This window comes from Paramisgurnus dabryanus, chromosome 18, assembly GCF_030506205.2.
Source record: "Paramisgurnus dabryanus chromosome 18, PD_genome_1.1, whole genome shotgun sequence".
Lineage (NCBI taxonomy): Eukaryota > Metazoa > Chordata > Actinopteri > Cypriniformes > Cobitidae > Paramisgurnus > Paramisgurnus dabryanus.
Genome location: NC_133354.1, coordinates 3,292,171 through 3,316,813, shown reverse-complemented (window position 1 = coordinate 3,316,813; position 24,643 = coordinate 3,292,171). Strand labels below are relative to the sequence as shown.

The 24,643-nt window shown below is 40.1% G+C and overlaps 1 protein-coding gene across 2 annotated transcripts in view; it reads left to right on the top strand.

The window, feature by feature from the left end:
• The window catches only part of col5a1 (procollagen, type V, alpha 1), a 110,281-nt gene that overhangs the window by 10,874 nt on the left and 74,764 nt on the right, over nt 1-24,643 (top strand). For both annotated transcript variants that reach the window (XM_065243893.2, XM_065243892.2), the window contains exon 2: nt 22,455-22,622. In XM_065243893.2, coding sequence (XP_065099965.1) covers nt 22,455-22,622 — 168 coding nt within the window. The remainder of the gene's footprint in view (nt 1-22,454; nt 22,623-24,643) is intronic.

The following is a 24,643-nucleotide window of genomic DNA, read 5'->3' as shown; positions in this document are numbered from 1 at the left end:
AGCGCTCCTGCAACGTCTCGAGATTCCCCAGGGCTGTCAAGAACCCCACACATGTCCGGACGCTGCCTCTAGAATTACATTCCCTACATACCTGTACTAGCGCGGCACACTTAGCGTCTGCGGTCGGCAGCAGATGCAGATGATCGCAAAGCATCGTGGGATGTTTGTGTTTTTGGAATGAAAAGCCACAAATGGAGCAACATTAACGGTTTTATTTATTTTATTGCATTTTGGAGGATGAGAGAGAGAGAGTAAGGGAGAGTTGTGTTGCTTTCACATCTGGAAGCTATAGCCGTCATTGTGATGTCTGCTGATTCTGGAGAAAAAGAGGGAAAAAAGAAGGGGGGAAAGGAAAAAATACGTTCCAGATGTTTTTCCTCCCCTCTCTGTGGAACAGCAGAGGGATAAAATACTGTTTCATTAAGAGAAGAAAAATACACGGTCCTTGCAGAAATCTGATAGAGTTTCAGGTTTAGACGTTCAAAGGCGAATTTTACATTTATCGCCCAAAAAACGTATGCTGAACGGCTTGTGTTTCATGCATTTTTGTGTTTGTTTGAGATTCAGAGGTGAATTTTTTGGAAAATGTATGAAATGTTTTGCATTACGCCATGATGTTGCCGATTGAAGCAGGACTCTTGTGCTATTGTTGCTCATAGTATGTGTTTTAAAATGGGATTATAAAGGATGTATTTCTGGTAAAAGCAGATGTCATTTCATATTTTGCATGTGTGTTTGGTGACCTCTATTGCATCCTCTTCCTATATGCCTCATTCATGACCCTGAAACAAAGCTTTATGGGACTACCAGGGGTTTATGGCACACACACACACACATTTTTATGGGATTTTATGGGAGCGAGGCTGACTTCTCTTCATCTTTTAGAAGAAGAAAAGTTTCTTTGTTACAATACAAAGATGAAAAACATCTATATTCATATTCTCAGAAATTTCACACGAAAAAATGTGATGTTCACAGCAGATCAGACATCTGGACCGTCATCCAAATGCTGAGGTCATAACCAGAAACCAGAAGTCTGATTTTTCAGATTTCCAGAACAGTAATCATAGTTTACCCCAAAATAGGGTAGTTACATAGTTACTATAAAATAGCAAAGTAAATGCTATGGGATATCCATCAAACTGCGTAGGAAATCTGTCAAAATACTTTTTTCTAAAGCTTGCAAACTTTTATATACTTGGTATTTTGGCAGGACCATAAAGGTCAGCACATGAAAGCTTTCAGTGTCAAGACTATTTGAGTCTTCAGAAGGTTTTCATTATGCTGTGGATGAAGCCAGTAGTCCCGTAATGGATCATTTGTGCCAAAGGTTACATGCTAAACTCTTTCATATACTGTAGGTGTGTGTGTACAGATCAGATGTTTAGCCCTTATACGTTTCAGCAAGCTGACATCAGCACCGTTTTGACCGTGCACACCTGGAAATGCTAATGAAGTCATGTGTTAAATTCGTACGGATATGTGCAGGTTTTTACCTCGGTTACCCGACACGTGGACTGAAGTCAGTAATGAGCGATTAATAATTGAATGTTCAAGGTATATTGAGGTGATGTTTAAGGAAACCTGCGGGTCCAGACACGAGGGAAGAACTTTTGGATTCTGGAGCGGTTTGTGGAAAGCTAACATTCCTTCCACTGGCCTCATACAGAGAATATAAAATAGTCTCTCTCTCTTTCTCTCTCTCTCTCTCTCTCTCTCTCTCGCTCTCTCTTTCGCTCTCTGCAGTAGCACATTATGAACTAGCCACAAAAGCCACAGAAACGTTCATCTCTCTCCAGCAGAAAGAATTAAGTGAATCTGCAGACACACTTCACTTACACTTATAGGGCAGAACAGAAAGGCTTTTGTATGTATATGTTGTGTCATACGTGCCTGTAGTCATCATCAGCTATATCATATGGCTTCAATTAATGAAACACAGACAATATATTTGATTTATGAACGGTTTTACAGTTTATGATTTTGATGGATTGCAGTGATAGTTTCAGCAGAATGTAAACGTACAATAGGACAACCCTGTTTTTTACATGGTGTCATGGCTTTATACACATGCACCAGGATACTTAAACTGTAATCTTTAAAGTACCTTAAAAAACCATGTTAATACTTTACCACCATGGTACATAAATATTTGAGGAGCTCAGATGCGTTTTACTTTAGCGATGATGAAAATGTTTATTTTAGATGATAAAATATCTTCATGGAACATGACCTTTAATGATTTTGGCATATAAACAGGATAATTTTGACCCATACAATGCATTGTTGGCTATTCTAGTAATATACCTGTGCAACTTATGACTGGTTTTGTGGTCCAGGGTCACTTCATTAGTATTTGACAAATTTGACTCTCTTTTGCTGCAAAACCCTCTAAGTACATTCAAAAAAATGTCTCCAGTTCTTCTTTTCTGTCCCTTCTGAATAAATTATGCTAATATATATTAAATAAATCTTCTTATACTGGTTAAAAAAACTCTTGGACCCCAACGTATGCATGACATCATTTGTCCAGTTCTTTTTTTGTGCACTTAGAGGACTTTGCCAAAAAATCTGAATTTCTGAATGGTCTGAGGCCAGGATTAAGCAGATTTGAAGTGAACGTATTTAATGAACGTATAATATGTGCCAAAAGCATTCAGTCTATATAATTATCTTATTTTTGATGGAGTGGCTTCTGCATCTGAGCTCTTTATTTACATTTATGCATTTGGCAAATGCTTTTGGGTGACTCTCACGAAATCCAGATTTAAAAGGTGTCCAGCATCAGAATTTTCAAAAAGCCCTTGAAGCCCATTTTTTTGCACATACGAGATTAAGGTGTGAACTTACTATAACCATTATTTTCAGAGGATTTAAAATATTTCCTATATAATTATTTAAATTGTTTAGATTATCATTATGAGAAATTATCATTACCGCAACATGATATTACATTAAATATATGCATTTACAAACTTGTCTAGGTACTATGACAAACAAAATTTTAACTTTTATCTGGAGAGAAAAAGTAGCCATCTTGATTGTCACAGTCAATTATGTCCCTTCCAACAATTTTTTTTGAAAAAGTTAGTTCCTTGAGGGCTTAAACAATGATTGAAAATTGTTGCGGAGGATGAGAAAATTTGTCTTGGACACATTTATATTCCTTATTATTGTGTCTACATTTACCAACGATCACCAAATACCACATGTTTCTTTACTGTAAATGTTTATAGTATAACATGCACTGAAGCTTTTTATTTTTTAGATTTTTAAATTCTAAATATTTCCATGTCAAAGAACCCAAATCCAGTTATGGACACGTTGCGGTAATGAAAATGTTCCTCTTAAATGTAGAAAAAACAGCACAATTGGTTTGTATGATGTTATTTGAAATCATGTGCAGAATAGTCTAATTTCGCAAGAATCACCCTTTTATCCAACGTGCCTTTACAGTGCATCCAATTTTTACATTTCTTTTATCAGTACTTGGTATCAAACCCAAGACCTTTTTGTTGTTAACGCAATGCTGTTTACATTAATGGAAGTCATTAAGTACAACAGTCTCTATTAAAGTACCGTGGTATTGCTGTTTGTTGTAAACCTAGTTGGGTTTTATTGTTCTCACATGTGTGTGTGTGTGTTTGTGAGAGATTGCATCTGTTTTGTAGTATTATTATTATCTGATAGGAGAAACTGCTCTGTTCAAAGCCGTGCAATCGTGCCTGGATATGTTGTTGAAATTGGATGTATTTGTACATGAACGTCTGTGTATGTGTGTGATCGCACCAATGAGTCAACGTTTCCATGCAGCGACTAACACACATGCTGTACACCAGCCAGAGATTCAGTCACTAAATCTGTGCTGTTTAACACGGAAAAACACTCCATGGTGCTTTTGCACGAACAAACATAAAAGAGTAACATAATTTTTACTTAATTTTAAGTCTGCATGAACGGATATGTGTGCGACAGACAGACGACGAGAGGTTTTTGCTGAATCAGTCGACCGTCGGTCGCTGCCCTCGCGAACAGTTTTCTGACCAAACCACCAGGCTAGCACACCATGAGCACCAAACCATACCATTATACAGTACTTCAAACAAACCACCAAAAGAGAGAGAAATAAAAAGATAAATATGGGTTTGTAAGCCATGGTGGAGAAAGATAGTATACTATACTTGTACCACAAAAAAACAATGGCAACCTCAGTGAAACTTTATGCACCTGGTGGGAATACCTGTGCTTTTTACCCGTTTGCCCTTTGAACCCTGCCCTCCTGCTCATTATGCTTTTGTCCAGGTGAAAGGTCAACAGCAAATAGTGACATCATGCATGTTGTAATATGTACCTTCACCGCTGTCTTACCCACAGGGCACTCCTTCTGCATGATTGGCTGCTGTTGGGCTGTCAATCACTCAGCTCCAGCCTATCATTAAAGTGTCAGCGCTGGTTTTAGTCCTGCCCCCAGACACGGGTTAGAGATGGAAATGACTTACTGAATTGTCTTAGTGGTGCCTGCCAGGCCGAGCCTCACTATTACTTTTGCTCTGGCAACCTCGTGGTAACATCCGCAGCCATGCAGAGCATCGTATCAATCATAGCAATGGCTTGGCATCGTGATTCGGTGTCGTTCACGTTTTCGGGAGAAATAGTAAAACATTTATGTTTGTTTGAATGCCTTGTCTGTCTTTGTATTAAAGAGATGTGATTTGTACAACGAAAGAGATTTACAACGCACACGGACAGTCACGAACCCGCTGGCCTTTCAACAGAAAAATGTCTTTGATGAAGGATGTATTTCAGAAACATGGAAGTCTCTCTTTCGCTCACCCCTCCTCTCGCTTGCAATTTCCTGAAACATTTCCAAACTACTGAAATGTGTCCACATCAAATGCCACTAAAGCTGAGCCACAGTACTTTATCATGGTGTGCTTTAAATGTTTGATTTTTTTACTGTTTACCTGCAAGTCGGATTAGTAGCACGTAATAGTAATTCTGGTGTGGTTTGGTAGAGCGACTTACAGTATGACAATGAAACCTCCCAAGTCTTTATCTTAAACTCTCATATAGCTAAAACATTTAAAATATGTCTTTGGTTAAAATCCATGCATGCTCACTGTAAACATGAGACATTTTTACTCAGTCCAGATGTGATCTGGTGAAAGTTTTTTTTATGATGCAATGTTGTCTTATAAAGTTTTGTGAAGGAATTTTGATACTATGTGAGAGTGTTGCATTGTGGGAAACTGAGTTGCTGCATGTTAGTTAGTTCTATAAGAAATAATTGACGATTTTCGAAAATAATCACACCTGAGGTAGAGAAAAAAAGTATTTATTTTAGTATATGTGTATTTATTGTTTTTAGTTTTATAATATGAGGAATGAAGGCAATCAGTTTGTTTACTGTACTTACTGTACTTTTTTTAAAATTCTTTTTAAGGCTGTCAATCGATTAAATTATTTATTAATCGCATGATTATTATGAGTTAACTCATGATTAATCTCAACTTAATCGCACATTTTTATCTGTTTTATATTTACCTTAATTAAACACTTTTTATACTCTGATCAGGATGGGCGTGGACAAATATGGATGCTTTATGCAAATGTATGTTTATTATTAGTGAAAGAGTCAGGCAAAATAAAAATCTAGTTAAAGGCGGGGTGCATGATCTCTAAAAGCCAATGGCTTTTCCAAAGTGTTATTCAAAAATCATGCACCCCGCCTTTAAAGATTTTCTAAGGTTCAAAAACAACATCCGTATTATGTTAAACTTTTTTCTGTTTTTATTGTTTGATTGACATTGAGACACATACAGCTTTACGATCTACTCTAATGAAAGGATCTAATATAATGTTACACATTAGATATTTTTTCCCAACAGTTAAACATTTACTTAAGACATAAAAGATTATATCTGCATGAATTCTTGTCAAAACAGATATTTTTAAATTCTGTCTATGTGTGCATATATCGCCCTCGCGTGCCTGAAGATAATAACTATTTAAACTTTAATCAGGTCCCGAACTTTATCCATCTTAATAACTATATTAACATCAAGGATGTCCTGCACTTTATTTTCTAAAACCTGAATGTTTTAAAACCGAAACCAAAATCTCAAATGCGCATGTGGATGGACATGCATCATTTGTATTAGTTAAGCATTTAGGATGGTATAGATCGTTTCAGCAGTAACAACATAAACAAGCGGCTTTCGCGGTCCGCACGTAACTTCCGGTAAACTCCGCTAAGAATAAATAACAACAAAGTTCTTTAAACGTAGTTTATTTGTATAACAAGCAAAAAACAACAACACATAGATTACCTAGGAAACCAAAACATTTGTTATTTTCGACGAGGCATTCTTTCAACAGATCAGTTTATTAACTAGTCAGACCATTAAAAAAACGAAACCGGAAGTAAAGTTCGGATCCAGACGTGTATCACGTGCGTCCGATGAAAGCGACTATACACTGTCAGAAAACGTACAAATAAAGTTCATTTTAGACGCTTGATGACTGTCGCTGCAACATGATCTCACAAATTTCCATGGTGTAGTCACGGAATATTTTGCCCATTTATCCGTGTCATTGTCACGGATCTCCGCATTTTTCTGTGTCCGTACCACAAACTTTTATTTTATTCATTCTTTTAATTTATTTATTTCACTCCCACATATTTATGCTTTATTTGTTGAATTTAATCTTGGCGTAGTGATATGGCGTAGTGAACTTTAATGCAGTCGACAGACCTGGAACTACTTCACAGGTGTGCATTAACAGAAGAATAATCAACACCCTTAGAAAACATTTGTCAACCAATCAGAATGAAGCATTCAACATTCATCCATGATATCTCTGACTTACTTGTACCATAACACGATTCTGTTGTCTGATGTTTGGAAGATGACATATAAAGAGACAAAATAGTATAGCAAGCATTTGTCAAACAGCCATACAGCTCTTTTCACTAATGTGCTCATATAATTTTTGACTCAATGCTTTTTTTTGCTTAAAAGAATAGTTCATCTAAATACGAAAATGTAGTCCTCATGTTATCATGTAAGTTTGATGTTATTGATGTGCCAACATACTTGCCGATGCATTATGGCATATCGAGTCCAGTGATATAGTTCCATGAGTCTGTTATGTATACTTAAGAGGTATGTTAGACAGCATCTCATTGTGTAGATAAACTTCGCTGTACAACTCTGAGATGGAAAATATCCAGAAAAACTGTGTGTGTGATTTTGTTAACAGCAGAGAGAAGTTTGGACGTGTTTCGAGCGGTGGAGTCAATTTTTCCACTTCACAGAATTAGAGACGCACATATTTATCTGCTCTGTGTGTTTGGAAAAGAGGAATCCCTTTGGACAGGCAGGTTAGGAAAAGGACACACACACTTTAGACATGTTGGGTGTGCAAAAATGTATACAAATGAACATATAACAAGTTAAAATTATTATGGCTCTGTCTGGTATATACTTGTGTGTATGCTTGTGTGTGAGTTTCTGATCAAGTCTGTTTCCTGTTGTTGTGTTATTAAAAAATAGACCATGAGTCCTGGCTGGGATCTGATGATAGGAAAGAGAGAGAGAGCTTGTTTTGTCAGCTCTCTTTCCTCTCTCTCTCTCTCTCTCTCTCTCTCTCTCTCTCTCTCTCTCTCTCTCTCTCTCTCTCTCTCTCTCTCTCTACCTTCCTGTGTATGTGTGTGTTTCCTAAAAGCATGGGGGGGTTGAGGTGTGACTGAGCTGTCACATCAGATTGTGTGCTCGAAAGCACTAAAGACTTAGTAAGCGTGTCAGGAAGATCCAAAATAGAAAATATATGCATCTCAAGCACTAGTGGATCCAATATTTTTATAGCGTGACCTTGGTGACCCCTCAGAGCTTAAACTTGGATGACCTCTGATGAAACTGAGCATTATTTTTATCAGCCGCGACACTGACCTGCTGTGATTGGTCCTCAGGGGAACATGTGATCAGTTCCTTAAATATTCACAGAGAGGTCAATCATGTGAAGAGATGGTAATTCTGACCCATAATAGTGTGACGTTAGATTGTATTTTTGCTCATATTACAGATTAATATTAATAATAAAGATGGTAAAATAACCCAGAAAATGCTTACATTTGACCCAACAATTGGTTAAAAAACCCATTTTGTGCTTTGGGTTTGTTCATTTAGACCCATAGTGAAGGTCTGGGAACCATGGCCATCAGGACTGCCCAAGAAGTCATATGGCTGACATGTAAAGCAACCAAGTTTTGTAGATGATTGACAGAAAATAAGATGCATGCTAAACCTGATAATGTTAAAGGAAAACACCACCGTTTTTCAATATTTTACCATGTTCTTATCTCAACTTAGACGAATTAATACATACCTCTCTTTTTTCAAGGCGTGCACTTAATCTTTGTGCAGCGTGTCGTAAATGTGTTAGCATTTAGCCTAGCCCCATTCATTCCTTAGGATCCAAACAGAGATGAATTTAGAAGCCATAAAAAACTGCCATGTTTTCCCTATTTAAAGACTGTTACATGAGTAGTTACACGTGTGAGTATGGTGACACAAAATAAAAAATCTGAACTATGTTGCATGGCAGAAGAGCACTTAGTATGCAGCAATTCGACCTTTAAAGCCACAATATGTAAGATTTTTGTAATAAAATATCCCAAAACCCCTTGCAGATTGTGTTATATTTCATGGTGTTGTGTACTTGGATAATCCCAAAAGTTCAAAAGGATTTGTAAATCCAGAGAAATTCCTATTTTAAATCATGTCTCGTCCCTTGTCTCCCTTGTTATTGTTGCCTATTTAGTGACTTAATATCCACACTATTCTAGTTTTCAGTTGTAGAAACTATGGCAACACAAGTGGACAAATGCGAAAGTGGAGGTTTAGCAGCTGTGGTGCCTTGCAGCCGATTCATTACGATGACATGTGATTAAACGTACAGGAAAAAAATGAATTACCTAATCTATGAACATAATTGGATAATAAAAACATCATCTCCCATTGTTTCACTCTCCTTCATAAGCTATATATGAAATAGCGACCTCTAATGTTCAAATCCTACATATTGTGCCTTTATAGGGCACCAATTATGGCCTTTTTACAAGATGTAAGTCTCAGGTGTGCACAAAATATGTCTCTGAGGTTTCAGCTAAGATCATTTATTATAGCATGTCCAAAATTGCCCCATTTGGGTGGGAGCAAAAACGAGCTGTTTTAATGTCTGTACCTTTAAATGCAAATGAGCTACAGCTCCTCACTTCCTTACAAACAGACAGTGAGCGCTTTCAGTTCAAATAGATCTGATTAATACAGTCTGAGACGATCTAGTGGACAACTCGCTAAGGGTGAAAACTATGGTAATGCAGGACTGTAAGTGGGCTGGGCTTTATCAATGTGACCTCACATTGATAAGAGAATCAAAACGGCATGTCTAATGAGACTTCTTTGGTTTAATCGGGATTCAAAGAGAAGGAACCAATGGATTTTTTTTATCAGAGGGTGGTTATGTTAACACACTGCCAACACACATTATGTCCAAAGTGGATTTTGCATGATAGGTGCCCTTTAAAAAAAGTCAAAGATCTAAACTTGTCTAATAGCACCACTGTTCCTTTAGGAAATGTAAAACGATGGATAAGCATTCCAGTAAAGCTCTTTAATTCAGTGCGACTTGATTTATTGAGCTTTAAAGAAGCTTACACATGTATAAAGTGATCAAGTCATTATGCTAGGACTTTAAAATGAGGTGCTTGCATTTACGACATTTTGTCTTATACAGCCAATTTCATTTGATCTAGGGTGTCATTTCAGAATGGTCTGAGATCATGAGCAGTGTTTTTTGTATGAAAAGTGTCTTTGTGTGTGTGTGTTGTGCAGTTATTTGTGTAGTTTGTACTTTGTGTGCGGTATGGTTTTGGATGTGGTTTTTTTGATGGCAGTGTTGTGTTTATGTTTGGGAGTGTGTGTGTGTGTGCCTTGCATCTGTTTTTGCTCTCAGTATGTTATTAAAAGCTGGCACTGAAAACCCATTATGTTTTATGATGTGCATTATATTCATTTAAAACTTGATCTTGTAGGTGTTTTTTATTGTAAAAGTTTTGTGTCGTCTTGTTGCAATAATCTCAAAGTGTGTGTGGCTGTGTGGTTAGGATGTGAAGTTCCCTCTCTAATACCTTCAGTGTTATTACTGTAGGTGTTATGTTTGTACACAAACACACACGTATACACACCTGAGCTGTGGTCTGCCGGGATGTTTGCTGTAGGAAATGCTGTGGTTAAGGTATATGTGAAAAAGCAATATTTCTCTTCCTCTGGGACGTCTCTTTAACAGAGTAAACACCGACACGCATAGTACAAACACTCCAGCTCAGTTAATGTAAGGTTAACCTCAGTTTACCTGAGCAGGTCTGTGCGAGTCAATACTCGTGTGTTGGGTGTGTGTGTGTTACATGGGATTTTATAGGATGTTGATAGATTCCACTCAACCAGAGCTGTAAAGTACCTTGTTAAAGATCAGCTGCGCTTAGGGTGAAAGTATTTACACACACCTGGAGACAGGTAAAATATGGAGAACACACACCTGATGCAGCATAGCAGGTGTGAATAGTGACAAGAAAGTGAAAAAGTTTATGTCATGTTGAAGATGACCGACTAAACCAGTACACTACAACGAGAGAGAGAGCGAGAGAGAGAGAGAGGGAGAGAGAGAGAGAGAGAGAGAGAGAGAGAGAGAGAGAGAGAGAGAGAGGCCAAAGGTGGGCTTGCTTGCATTTCTATTGGCCTTAAAGGTGCAATCTGGGACTTTTAGCAGCATCTAGTGGTGAGAATGTGAATTGCAACCAGCGTCTCAGTCCATAGCTCAACCCTCCCTTCGCAACACATAGTGAAGCTACGGTATCCACCATAGGACAAACATGACATCGGCCGTGACATCGTCTGTGACAACAAAGTGACGAAACGCTTTGTAGAGCAGTTTGTCCATTTAGGGGCTGTGTACACCAAAACTTTTAAACGCGGCTGAAAACGCCTTGAGGATGCCGAATGCCAGCTGTTTTTCAGCTGAGTGCCAGCTTTCTTCAGCTGAGCGCTTCGGTAGCTGTGATACTTCAGCTGCGAGCCGGCTGGTTGCTGTGGTAATGTCCCGCCCCTCCTCCACTGTGATTGGGCGGCCGTGTGAGAACTGACATTGACGAGCGGAGCTTTTCTCCCCAAGTTGAATCTCTTTCAACTCTCGACGCTCAGCGCCGAGCGCGGAAAAACCGCCGAGCGCCGGTTTTCAGCGCGGAAAAAACCCGCTAGCTGCTGGCTTATTTGAAAAACGCAGAGCTTCCATTGGAAACAATTGAAAACAGGTGCCGGCCGCGGGCGTAAAAGTTTTGGTGTACACAACCCCTTAGGGCTACTGTAGAAACATGGCGGCACAAAATAGCGACTTCCATATAAGGGGTCCCGCTGTGTATGTAGTTAAAAATGGCTCATTGTAAGGTAATAAAAACAATAAAGTTAATTTTAAAAGGTCTATAGACCACTGATAATATAGTGATGTATAATATAGTTATGCATTTCTGTCAAAAGATCCTTCTAAAAGTTACACGATGCACCTTTAAATCTTTTTATATACAGTAATTAGAAGTTCCCTTATCAGTTTGCATAATTATTCATGATTATAGTGTTGTTTTAGTTTGTTTTGGTCTCAAGTTTGAGGCTGTTTACACTTGGCATTAACATGTGTTTTCGTCGATCGGATCACAAGTGGACGACGTTAATGCCAGGTGTAAACGGTGTTCAAAACGTTTTGAGCTCGTCCACTATCGACCACTTTCAACCACATCCAGAAGTAGTCGAAACCACTTTCGATCGGATCGCTTTGGAGTTGCGGAACGCATTTGTGGTTGAATGTGTTCGGACAGCCACACGCGACCGCCTTCTCTCCGCCCATTTATCTAATCTGAGGTATTAAACACAAGTTTTACGTCTTTTTTGACTTCTGACGTGAACATACGGTGAACAGCGCTATTTTTAGCCTTTCGTTGATAAACCTAAAGCGGCTGATCTCCGTAGTTTTGTTTTGAAAGCATGTGAAAGTTGCGCGATCCTATTTCATCAATTGCGCTGAAAATTCAGAGAAAGCTCTTACATACACACGTACAAAACACTGTGCAGCATGTTTACTTGCTAAACAAGCAGTAAACTCCGACATAATATTAGTTTGCGTCCATATAAACTCATAATTACTCCCGCTCGCGTTTGAATGACAGCAGAGAGACTCGCCCACCGTCTCACAGACCATCCCCTCACAGTATTCAAGACAGAAGGGGTCGAAAGTGGACAAAAGAGACGGATTTAAATACCAGGTGTAAACGTAATGTGTCTCTCTCGTCCACTTGTGATCCGATCGATGAAAACACATCTTAATACCAAGTGTAAACAGCCCCTTTGATGCCATAAGCATTTTGAAGTGGCTTGAAGTGTGCAGCTTTGTTTGATGCGATAATGTAATTTCCACTGAAACAGGACATTTGGGCGGGGCATATGGATTGACCACTCCCCCTTTCAAAATAGCTAGTAACTTTTAGTTTACATCATTACAGCGTGGATTCTGTTGAGAAGCTGAAGTGCAAAATTATGTCATAAAACTCATTGATCTGTATTGGTGGAAGTGAGAGACTTTGAGTTCCCTTTCAATACGGTTCACTTCGCATTGCGTCAGTTAGCTGACGCTATGGGGGAAACTCCTGTTTACTCCGTGACTGAAGCCTATTGGTTAACGTCTGTACAAAGTACAGACCAATGACGTTTGAACCCGCGCGCGGGAGGAACGCGTCCCTATATAAGTGCGGTTCAATCGTCAGGAGCTCTTTATTTTCTCCTTCAGCGCGAACCTCTCGCTGCTCCGAAGAAAAAGAAGAAGCCTTACCTCGCCGTTGACAAAAGCCCTGCAGCGGAGTCCAGGCCTAGCGTCTTCCCCTGCCGTTTTCCGGCTGAGAACCGAAGATAGCAGAGTCCAGGTCTAGCGTCTTCCCCTGCCGCTTTCCGGCCGAGAACCGAAGATAGCCTTCGCTTGCCGTGGTACGAGCCCTGTGCAGCGGACACACGCCTGACGAGGTCTCCCCTGCGGCCGCCCGGTAAGATCAATATTTTTAATATAAAGCTATAAGCTAAAAGAGCAGGCGCTGTTGTAATAGCGTCCAGCACAGCGGCTCGGTGAGCCTCTCTGCTATGAATTTCCTCCGAGCGCGTTACCGGTCTGGCACCTCCCACGCCGGGACCGCGCTTATGCTTTGGTTGTCTTATCCATGTTTCGTGCTCCCCCTGCTGTTCCTCTCTCGCCGGGATGAACACACGGCGAGCCATGAGACTAGATGGATGCATAGACAAGCACACACGGACTAACCCCCCCTGTGTTCTGTCACACCGCAACCGTTCATGCTTACAGAGTCCCTTCGCTCCTCTCACATTCAGTGGCGAGATCTCTGGCACATATATTAATCCCCCGAGTGCATCGGGTGATACCGTCACGACGCATGGCTGTTCTGTCTGTGTTGCTGCTCCCCTCTGCCGTTCCTCTCTTGTTGAGATGAACAAGCGGGGAACCGTAGACCTGGATAGATGCATACGACAAGCAAACACGGGCGGTCTGCCCCTGTCTCTGTCATAGCACAGCCACTCGTGCTCCACGCTCGCGGAGTCCCTCGCTCCTTTCCCCACAGTGGTGAGGTCTCTTAACGGCTTAGCTAGCACGCGGTATTACGGCTCGCTGCCTCTAAATGCAGCTGTCCAGTGTTCAACGATTACAGAGCTTCATGCCCCTCCCCTCCTGGAGCGGCGCGATCTCATTCGTCTGCTCGATAGGGCCAATTCGCCGCTATTGGAGCACCAAGAACACTCATTATAAGAGAGCTTCATGCCCCTCCCCTCCTGGAGCGGCACGATCTCATTCGTCTGCTCGATAAGGCGGACACGCCTCTATTGGAGCGCTAAAACACTTATTATAGAGCTTTACTGGCCTGAGCCGATCTCACTTCAGATAGCTCATTTTTCGTCTGCCTGGTAATTTCTCTCTGGTTTAGACGGAATCAGAGGCAGAATGAATTTGTTTATAATATACTGAGGCCCGAATACCTCCCTTTATTCAGTCCCGTCCTATATCAGTGCGCTGAATATTGGTACATTCTTATATATATATACCCGGTTTTTCTGCCCTTTTAATAAACGGCAAAACCGCGGGCCTCGCGGCAGACTTCCTCTCTGCGATGGGTTCAGTCTGACATTAAACTACCTAGACATACTACCCTGCTCCGTGAGCCGTTCGGTCACCGTCACTACTGAGGCTTGTGCACCTGAACGGCTGAGCTCTGGTCTCCGCAGCATAGCTGCATCAACAGAGAACGAAACTGTCTCGGAAAAAGGGGTTATGTCGCGCCTCGGCTGGACTGCCCTGAAATGTTTTCTGTGTGCTGTTTATCCAAACATACTGTGTAATACTGTCGGCTATGCGACCTCACTATAGTGGCGAACGGTATTTAATTCCTCTAAAAAGAGTAATTTCCGTGCTTACTATACTGTGTATTGACACCCACGGTTGTACGGTGTCTCTAAACACTTTATCGCCTTACTGACAAGCAATCAGTAATACGCACACACGGCCCGCTGTCCATAATTCTATCGACGCTAGCCGAAAAAACCCCGGTTTGGCCATATACTGTGTATTGACACCCCACGACTGTACGGTGTCTCTAACACCTTTCCGCCAAATTCGCTCGCAGCCCACCTCAGTTTCTCCGCTACGATGCTGATGGCGCAAACGAGCACGGTCTTACGGCTGTTATTCTCTCTTCCTAGAGGAAGGACAGCCTCAGACTTTTGCATGGCTCCAAGCGTTTGAATCGCGCCCTCTCCGGACGGCCACTCAAAGGCTTACAGCCAAGCGGTTTATGACGTTTTTCGGCCATATAGCTGATTTATATTAGCGGATCCGAAGACGCTCACACCTCCGCTCCAATACTCGGAGATATTAAGGGTAATATCAACCTCAAGTGAGCTTGCTACCCGCCACAATAAGTTTCAAAGCTTAAAGCGCGCGCACAGTCAGACGCGCGCGGCATCTCGTTTAAGACGGGCGCACGTACCCCTCTAACGAGCCTCAGAAAGCTGAATATCGTGGCATTCTGTTCATAAGTCCACTTCAGTTTGACTAAGCAAAGGTCCCGCCCCGAGCTGACGGCCGGGAAGCTTGCTTAAGTTACACACTGCTGCATGAAGTGCTGTCATTACGAGCTAGCCCAGCATTTGCTGTGGGTTGAACACGCTTTACGACGGCAATCAGCCTTCGGCGCGTGGAACGCCGTTTGTCTCATATAAATCACCTTGTACTGTGAATACGGTACATTAAGAGGATGATTTAGCACTGCAGCACTCTCGACCGTGTTATTGTGATAATGCGGTCGGGCAATCTACGGTGGTTTCATTATTTACCGAACCAGACTGAGATCTCGCCCCCTGAACAAGCTGACGAGTCATCTCCTTTATAAACTCATTGCATCGCTTTATAAGCTATGTTCAATCAGAGTGATACGCATCTCATGCTTAAACTACCAATATTAACCCATTACGATGGGCGTGCGGAGATGGCATCCGTGGGACACGACCTACATTACGTGCCTTATGACACATTGACACAAGCTGCTAGGACCCCTTTCACGAGGCGTCCTTATGCAAAGTCTGATCCATTCTGTCTAGTGACATTTGAAAGTCAATACCCCCCGCGAATCGTGGGTGGAACACTTTTCTCCTCACTACAGAGGCACGGCGGCTCTCTCCCCTACCTATATCTATGTGGCCGTGATAACAGCGAACCACGCTTTTACGACCGACCATTCATTTCATTCACAAGCCTGTCATCTCTCAGATGCGGACGGCGGCGGTAACAGCGAACCATGCTTTTACGGCTGGCCATTCACTTTGTTCATAAGCCTGTCATTTCTCAGATGCGGACGGTGCCCGAGGCACAGCGCTCTGGAACTGTCCAAGGTCCTGGATGACACATACGTCTGACGTACATCAGACGATCAGCTGTTCATCTGCGTCACAGATCACTCAAGCACCTGTCAATACAGGCTATTTATGGATCGTTGACGTTATCACCTCCCGTGACAATTATGCTCACTTGTCTTAGAGCATGGGCATGGTCTTAGAGGTTTCTCATTTGACAATTGTGACACGGCCGGCTGGTCCCCGCCGTCCACGTTGTCAGTTTACAGCTTCGACATCCCTGCTTCGCACTACTGAGGTTTGTTGCATTAAAGGTGCGCCCATTAGCTCACCTGTATGCACGATATGGTTTTTAATTATATGCGTCCACCGTGCGCTTAGAGAAGCTCACATGTACACGCTATAACATTTTGGTATACAATAAGATGCGCTTGGGAAAGCTCACCTGTATACACAGCTGTGTTATGATTTGTGACACATACATTGTTGTTCATCTGTGTACGTTCACGGTGCGTTGGGTGCCCACCGTTACGTTCATCAATCATATTTGTACACATTCACGGCGCGTTCTGTGCACTGATTTATCCATACGCATTCACGGTGCACTGAAGAGTTCACCCGTGTGCGCACAATTTATTATCAGAACACATGACGGCGCGCTCGAGAATCTTGCCGGCCTGTGCATTATAACACTCTGATTCATCTATATGCATTCACGATGTATTCAAGTGTTCACCTGTGCCCGTGCAATTTATAGTCAATACACATTTACGGCGCGCTTGGAAAGCTCACCGATCTGTGCACTATAATACTACCTATATGCATCCCGATGCGCTCGAGGGTGCACCTGGGTTCACACTATTGTGGTATCTGTATAATCCCACGCTACGAACCGTTCTGCCGCATATTATAGTCAGATCGGCCGTTCGTGAGCTTCGCAGATCACTCACTACGTATGTCTGTTGCTAACAGTGGTTATTTAGATGGATTGTTGAAACCATCGCACTGGCTCACGCCCCTCTATGAGCTATGTCCTATATAGAGCCCACTCTCTGCGAGTTTGGCTTCTTCATGAACTTGGTCTACAGGGGTATCTATATCTATATTTGATATCTGCTACGCGGCCGGCTGGTCTTCGCCGTCTACGTTGTCAGATTGTACAGCTTAGACGTCCCTGCCCTACGAGCGCAGGTTCTCTCGGCTCAATCATGCACGCTCATGCGTTTTATGTGTACACCACGGTGCGCTCAGCGAGCTCACCAACGTGACTCTGAATTTACTTATCTCGCACACGCACAGCCGCGGCGCGCTCGGTACCTCGCCGTCTTGTGCTATGTTATGTGCCCCCGGTGCGTTTAAAACCCCACCGTGTGCGCGTCAACAATTTATATGGTGCTTACACATTTGCTTTTTAAGCTGTGAATATGCCGGGTATAGGGCCACACGCAGTGTCTCTCCGGTAAGGCACTTCAGTACGTTGTGTATGCACGGCGTGATGGGATTACGTTCCCCCATAGCGTCAGCTAACTGACGCAATGCGAAGTGAACCGTATTGAAAGGGAACGCTTAGGTTACTCACGTAACCCCGGTTCCCTGAAATAACGGGAACGAAGCATTGCGTCTCTTGCCGTGCTACAAACGTCTACGCAGCGAGTGTTATTCGGCTGCGCGCTTCAGTCGAATAATAATGAGCTCCTGACGATTGAACCGCACTTATATAGGGACGCGTTCCTCCCGCGCGCGGGTTCAAACGTCATTGGTCTGTACTTTGTACAGACGTTAACCAATAGGCTTCAGTCACGGAGTAAACAGGAGTTTCCCCCATAGCGTCAGCTAACTGACGCAATGCTTCGTTCCCGTTATTTCAGGGAACCGGGGTTACGTGAGTAACCTAAGCGTTTTGAATGCTTGAATGCTTTTATAATTTAAATGCAAATTTTGTCATTGTTTTAATGCACAATTGTTTATCTTTAGGCTAACATATCCTTAATTAACGGGACACTCCACTTTTTTGAAAATAGGCTCATTTTCAGGCTCATTTTCCAGCTCTCCTAGAGTTAAAAAAAATATTTTTACCTTTTTGGAATCCATTCGGCCGATCTCCGGGTCTGGCGGTAATACTTTTAGCATAGCCATTAGCATCATGTTCAAAACTAACCAAAGAATTTTGATATTTTTCCTATTTTAAACTTGACTCTTCTGTAGGTACATCTGTAGTTACATCGCAGTGCCCGAAAATAGTCAGCTGCTTTTGAGAGTTACCAAAAGGACTATTTTTGGACACTGCGTAATATCATTGCGCCTGCTGCAGCCATGTTACAGCAGCAAAGTCCTTGATTGTTACGCCAGAATGATAGTATAGTTTCTAGCGATATCCTCCTAGAAATTAAAAACTTTTAATTTTCCGTCGGTCTTAGTACACGATGTAACTACAGAAGAGTCAAGTTTTAAATGGGAAAAATATCGAAACTCTTTGGTTATTTTTGAGAGCGATGCTAATGATCTAATCAGATTCAATGAATTATGCTAAGCTATGCTAAAAGTGGTACAGCCAAACCCAAAAATCGGCTGAATGGATTCCAAAACGGTACAAATCAAATGTTTAACTCTAGGGGAGCTAAAAATGAGCCTATTTAAAAAATGTGTAGATTCCCTTTAAAGCAAAAAAAACCTTTCGATTTTGATTTATGGAGACATTAAGTTCGAAGAACTTATTATAACGCAACATCAATAACCTTACATAGCTAAAATGTCATAAAAAGATAATTCATTAGACATCATTAAAGATCATTAATTTTTTTAAAGAGGGGGTGTAGCTTGCCAAAAGTGCTGTCTTATATCTAATAAAGGTAAAACATATTTTATGTTAATTGTGTAGGTTGGTTACTGGTTTAAATTGTGTTTGCAGGTCTTTGTGTCCTCCTGTGAGTTTAGCGTTGGCACATGGTGGTGCTTGTTTGAAATTAACTGTAACATGGACCTAATTGTTGAGAAAATGTATACATACTTTAATGTGTCTTTGACCAATAGCAAATGCATACTATGGTAAATATTATCTCTTTCTGCCAGTGGTGATGTTTTAAGCTCCATAGCAAGCGTGTGTTGATATTGGAAACATCTGTGCCTGTTTACATGAGAGATCATTCTTTATATACACCCTATATCAAACCAACTGATCTTCTTCATGCTTAATAGCTGGCAATAATATCACAATTTAAACTATCAATCACCTAGTGCACACTTCTGTATCTTGCATGATTGTGTCCTAGCGTTTGAAGTTTGTCCCTACTGACGAAAAGTACAAATTATGATTTAGACAAAATTGCAGTGGATGCTCGCCAGGATTATGTTTTTTTCTAACAGAAACATATCATCAGATGGTTTAAACGTGTTATTTTAAGACCTTTAAATAAAACTTTTATGGGGAAGCCCTTGGATTTCACGTTTGGCATCATGTTTCGAGCTTGGCAAACTTCATTGCTACTTTGATAGGGATTGGTGGACAGGTTTGGCTAACCAGAGAACCTCAGTGTGGTTCAAAGTGTTACTGTAGATGAACTGACGTTGACGCCTCTGTCTCCCTTAGCAGGTCTCTTACAGCGTTTACATCTGATATTATACTGCTCATGATTTCTTATCAGGGAAAAGTGAAGCTTTTTCTTAGTATTTGTGTTCCCGAAGGATTGAACATTGAATGCAGTGCTATACCGATACACACATTTTCTTTAAAATCAAATGTTGATGATGATTTATTAACACTTTGGTGTCTTGAAACAACACTGTAATCCGATCGTAATGCTACCGATGAGATGTTTCATGTGATGATGATAACTTGTTTCTCAGAATGCATATGTTTTGATTTGGATTTCCATGGTACAGGTAATGACGGCTAGGTATGACAAGATTAATACATTTTAAGACATGAATATATTTATATACGGGTAACAGGAGTGGATTGTGTGCTATACATGCTTCTTATGATTCTTAATTTTCTTATAGACATAGTTCACCCTAGAATTAATTGATCATGTCGCTTTACATTCGTAAGACATTCGTTCATCTTCGGAACACATTAAAAATTATTTGTTTTTTATAAAACCAAAGCCTAGAAAGACAGTTAAGACATTGTTAAAATAGTTTTTGTGACTACAATGGTTCAGTCTCACTTTATGAAGCAACCAGAATATTTTATTTGTCTCCGACACATATTAATGAAAGCAGCACATGCATGTGTTTAAGTGTCATATATTGTATACGCACCATTAAAGGCTGCGGTCAAAATGGAACGATTAAATGTGGCATCTATGCATACTTATGTCTATAGCTAACGCACAATGCACATGTTGCTTTTGTGAATACGGTGTAGTCGCTTCGTGAAATAAAGAACCTCTGTAGTCACATGGACTATTTTAACAAATAAAAACTGAAAAATGTTCAAATGTGTTCTGTTTTTTATTTTAATTAAGTATTTTATATACAGTCTAAAACTAACATATCTCTCACTTACGTTTAGCTTAAAGTTTCGGTCTTTCTTAAAAATTATTTGACATATTGTTATTTAATGCTATGACATTTCTTAAGTGTTTCCTAAGTGTCCAAATACTTTCTGAGTAGGCCTACTTGAAATGAATCATGTGACATCATAATGACACGTCACTGTACGTTACCCAATGATCCGATTTCTCTACTATTAAAAATGATGGTATCAGATCCAACATTCTTTCTGGGTTGATCTTAGCGAGTGGTAGTAAAATGGCCAGACAGATTTTAGTATAAATATATCATTGAAAAATGTAAACTTTTTGAAGCATCCCGGTGCTGTCGACTCGTAGACTAAATCAGATCTGATCAGACTGTAATGGATAAACAGTGTCTGTCTCATTCTTTCTGTCTGTCTGCATCATTAAAAGCCTGGCTTAAAGGGACAGTCGAACCAAAAATGAAAACTCATGATTTGCTGACTTTCATTTCATTCCAAATCCATGGATTTTTCTTCTGTGGAACACAATATAGGAATGTTTTGGGATGTGATTACAATGTAAGGGGACTAAAGATTGAGCTTTAAAAATATCCAAAAGCAGAATTAAATTAAAGGTGGACATTATTCATATATATTTTTTTATTTTATCAGTAACACACTTAAAAACTATTGATTACTAATAAGTAATTAATTATTAATTATTATTATTATTAAATAAATGTATGTTATTATTTTTAATCTTGTCTCCATAGGTTCACTAATAAAAACGATTGTCCATCTTTTGTCATATATGCATAGCTGTTTATTTTTTAATTAATTTGCATTCATCTATTTATTCAACTATAATAAATGTTCGTATAATGAAAGCTTTTGCACCGAAATTAGCTTTTCTCCGATGTTGGCACAGATTTAAGCTACAAGTATAGTTTTTACTCATACGTGAGGGTCTACGTACAATGCACGTGACGCAAATTTCTTCATCAGAATGGTATGCGCGTACTATACGTGCACCGCTGGATTTTTGCAATCGTGCATACTTTTTACACGTAGGTCGCGCATCTGCATACAGGAAAATATAGTATGTAGCCCAGGATATGAATTGCCACGTTTGTGTATGTTTGACCGTACGCATACGTTTGTGTACACTTAAAAAAGCTATACTTCGGGCTTCACGATCAAACTGAATTTCATTACGACTGCCATTAGGGGGCGAACATCGACAGTTGTGTCTGAATGTCGTGTGCAATGAAAAGGCGCCATTTGTGTTCCATGCAAGAAATAAAGTTTGTAATGAAAAATAATGAGGGTGAGTGCATGATTAGTTACAGGGTTACAGTAAAGGGGATTTCAGATGATACCAGATGGTCTTCTCTTAATATCTCCACCCAAACATCATTTATTTATTAAACGCCTGTCACAAAGCAGACGCATGAACTGTGTGTGGTCTTCACTCGGTATCTCAACTAAAGAGAGCGTAATGGATAGGAGGGATGAAGTTGTGTGTGTTTGTAAATTGTCATTGTAGGAACGGGCATTCGGTGTTCATATGGTCCGTTTAACTTGACTCTAAACACATTAAACGCTTGGCTGTGTTTATTTTTCTGTGGTGGGTCAGAATTGTTTTTTTTTTGTGTAGTGGTGACTTTTAGTTTGCTAATTATACATTTGTGGTTGTCTGGGCACATCGACTATGCTACATATGAAAAACTGGTATATTGCTTACTGCACAGTATACACTGTGTACTGCGTACTTGTACTGCGTCACTGATATCACATGGAGGCGTGGCCTAAACACAGTCTGCTGCTCAGTGATGTGTAACAAAGTAACCCGGCTTGTAAAGTTATATTTGATCATTAATGGCTTAATAGGTTTTAGTTTATTGTCCAATGTAGTTTTATTATATATGTTTGGTTTTTTAATAGCTTTTAAACTGATTTTGCACCTCTCTCTCTTTGTTTTACAGCTCAGCCAGCCGATCTCCTAAAGATTTTAGATTTTCACAGTTTGCCAGATGGCGTAACAAAAACGACAGGTTTCTGCACACACAGGAAGACGTCGAAAGGGCCCGACGTCGCCTACAGAGTCACAAAAGATGCACAACTCAGCGCTCCGACTAAACAACTTTATCCCTGTAAGTACACAAACAGACACGTGTAAGGTTTTTTTACAGACTTTGTATTTTATACCCTTCTACCCATAACCTTTTTATATTTTATTTAGACCTTTGTATTTCTGGCATTATTGCTTTTCAAGTGATTTCTGTGTGTGTCTATAGTAACATACAGGGGCACAGGAGGATAAAATATAAGTATGTTTGTGTCTTTGTTTAGTTTTCGCGGTGTGTGTTTGGTCTGCAAGCGTATTTTAGTGTCTTCAGAGTTAGGTCTCTGCTTACCATCTTTATGACAGAGTGTTTATTACTTTTCAACACTTTATCCCTAAATACCCTTCATCGCTTCTTCATCTTCTCATCCCCGGCAGACACACTGTATACAGTAATCCACTTAGCTAGTTTTCTGTTAATATGACCCAGTGTGGCTCTGAGAATGCAATGCATGTATATACCGTATATAAATGTATAAGCTTGTCGTCTCTTTTTATTAAAATACAAACAGAAAGAACAAGAAATATGGTCACAAAACGATCAGAACAAAATGGCTTCTTTTGGCAAAATCAGTATTTATTTTCCTCTTGGGGTTAAAGACATCTTGAACTCTTTTGAGAAGACTGAAGTCAATTTGATTCGAATTAGAAATGAGATTTTCATTACATTTAGGTTTAAGAGATCCTGCAGGTTCCTGCTATTGGTCAAGTGCAAGAGATCACACCAGATAGCTTATACATTGATTTCGTTTTTAATATTGCATACATATTTCCTGTATTTTCTGCTTTTATTTAAACATAATAATATGCATGCATGCTCATTATACCATTGCATAAACAATAAATCTAATGGTGGCATGGTGGCTTAAGACATTTGCACAGTGCGATATGTTTGTGTTGCATTATGATTTGTGTGTTTGTATGTGGTTGTGTGTGTGTATGTGTCTGTCTGTGCACCTCATCACTGCATTATTAGACGTAATATCATCATGCCCTGAACTCGGCCTTTGGCAGGAATGCCGAAAATTTCAAGAATTTAGGGGAAGGAGGAAGAGAAGCTGTGAATGAGAGAGAGAGAGAAAGATGCCCGTCATGCAGAATAAATAAAAAGAGGATTTCATTCAAACTCCTGTGAGCTTCATACTTAGACAGGATTTGTGGGTATCATAAAACTGTCATAAATATAAAAGCTTTTCAAACATTATGCTTCCTTATTAAATACTTAAAAAAGTCAAAGGCAGCATTGCATGCACTCTTTATAGGCAATGCAATCACAGAATACATTGCAATGAGCTAAACGTTTATGTGAAGATTAAGGAGAGAGTTGTGAAATGTCAGTATTAAAGGGAAAATTCACCCAAAAATGAAAACTCTGTCACCATTTTCTCATCCTCATGTTGTTCTTAAAAAAAGATATTTTGATAAACAGTGGTAAGCACACAGCTGACTGTAACCATTGACTTCCATAATAGGAAAACCAATATTATATAGTATTGTGATAAATGATGAAGAAGATACATTTTTTGATACATTTGTTGACAAAATATTCTTTTGTGGGTGAACTATCCCTTTAAATAACCCTTTAAACAACTTTTAATTTAGTATTAATGTGTTTTATGTATTAGTTTTATATATTGTTAATGTGAGGACCTCCAGTGACCCTTATCTCTCACTTGAGGCTTTGTTAAAGTTAGGATGCTGTCTAAGAAGCATGCTTCCTATGTAGACTGCCTTCAGGACAGCTCACTAGTTTTGAAGAGAGACTGTTTCTCAGTATACAACCTTTTATTTTTTAATAAATCTCTCATTCACAGTTTTTTACAAAAAGTACTACTCGTCTTTATCCATACCTATAGGTCCAATGTCTTCCTTTGTCCTGTGTCTCCATGGCAACAGAGAGGGGTCATAGGTTACTGAAATAGGAATATATAAGGTAGAGAGCTAGACCTGTTAAAATTACACCTATTTGTACCTAAACTCTCAGAAAAAAGGTACAAGAAGGTAGCAAAAGCTTTCACTGGGGTGCTTCCTTTTCAAAAAGTACACTTT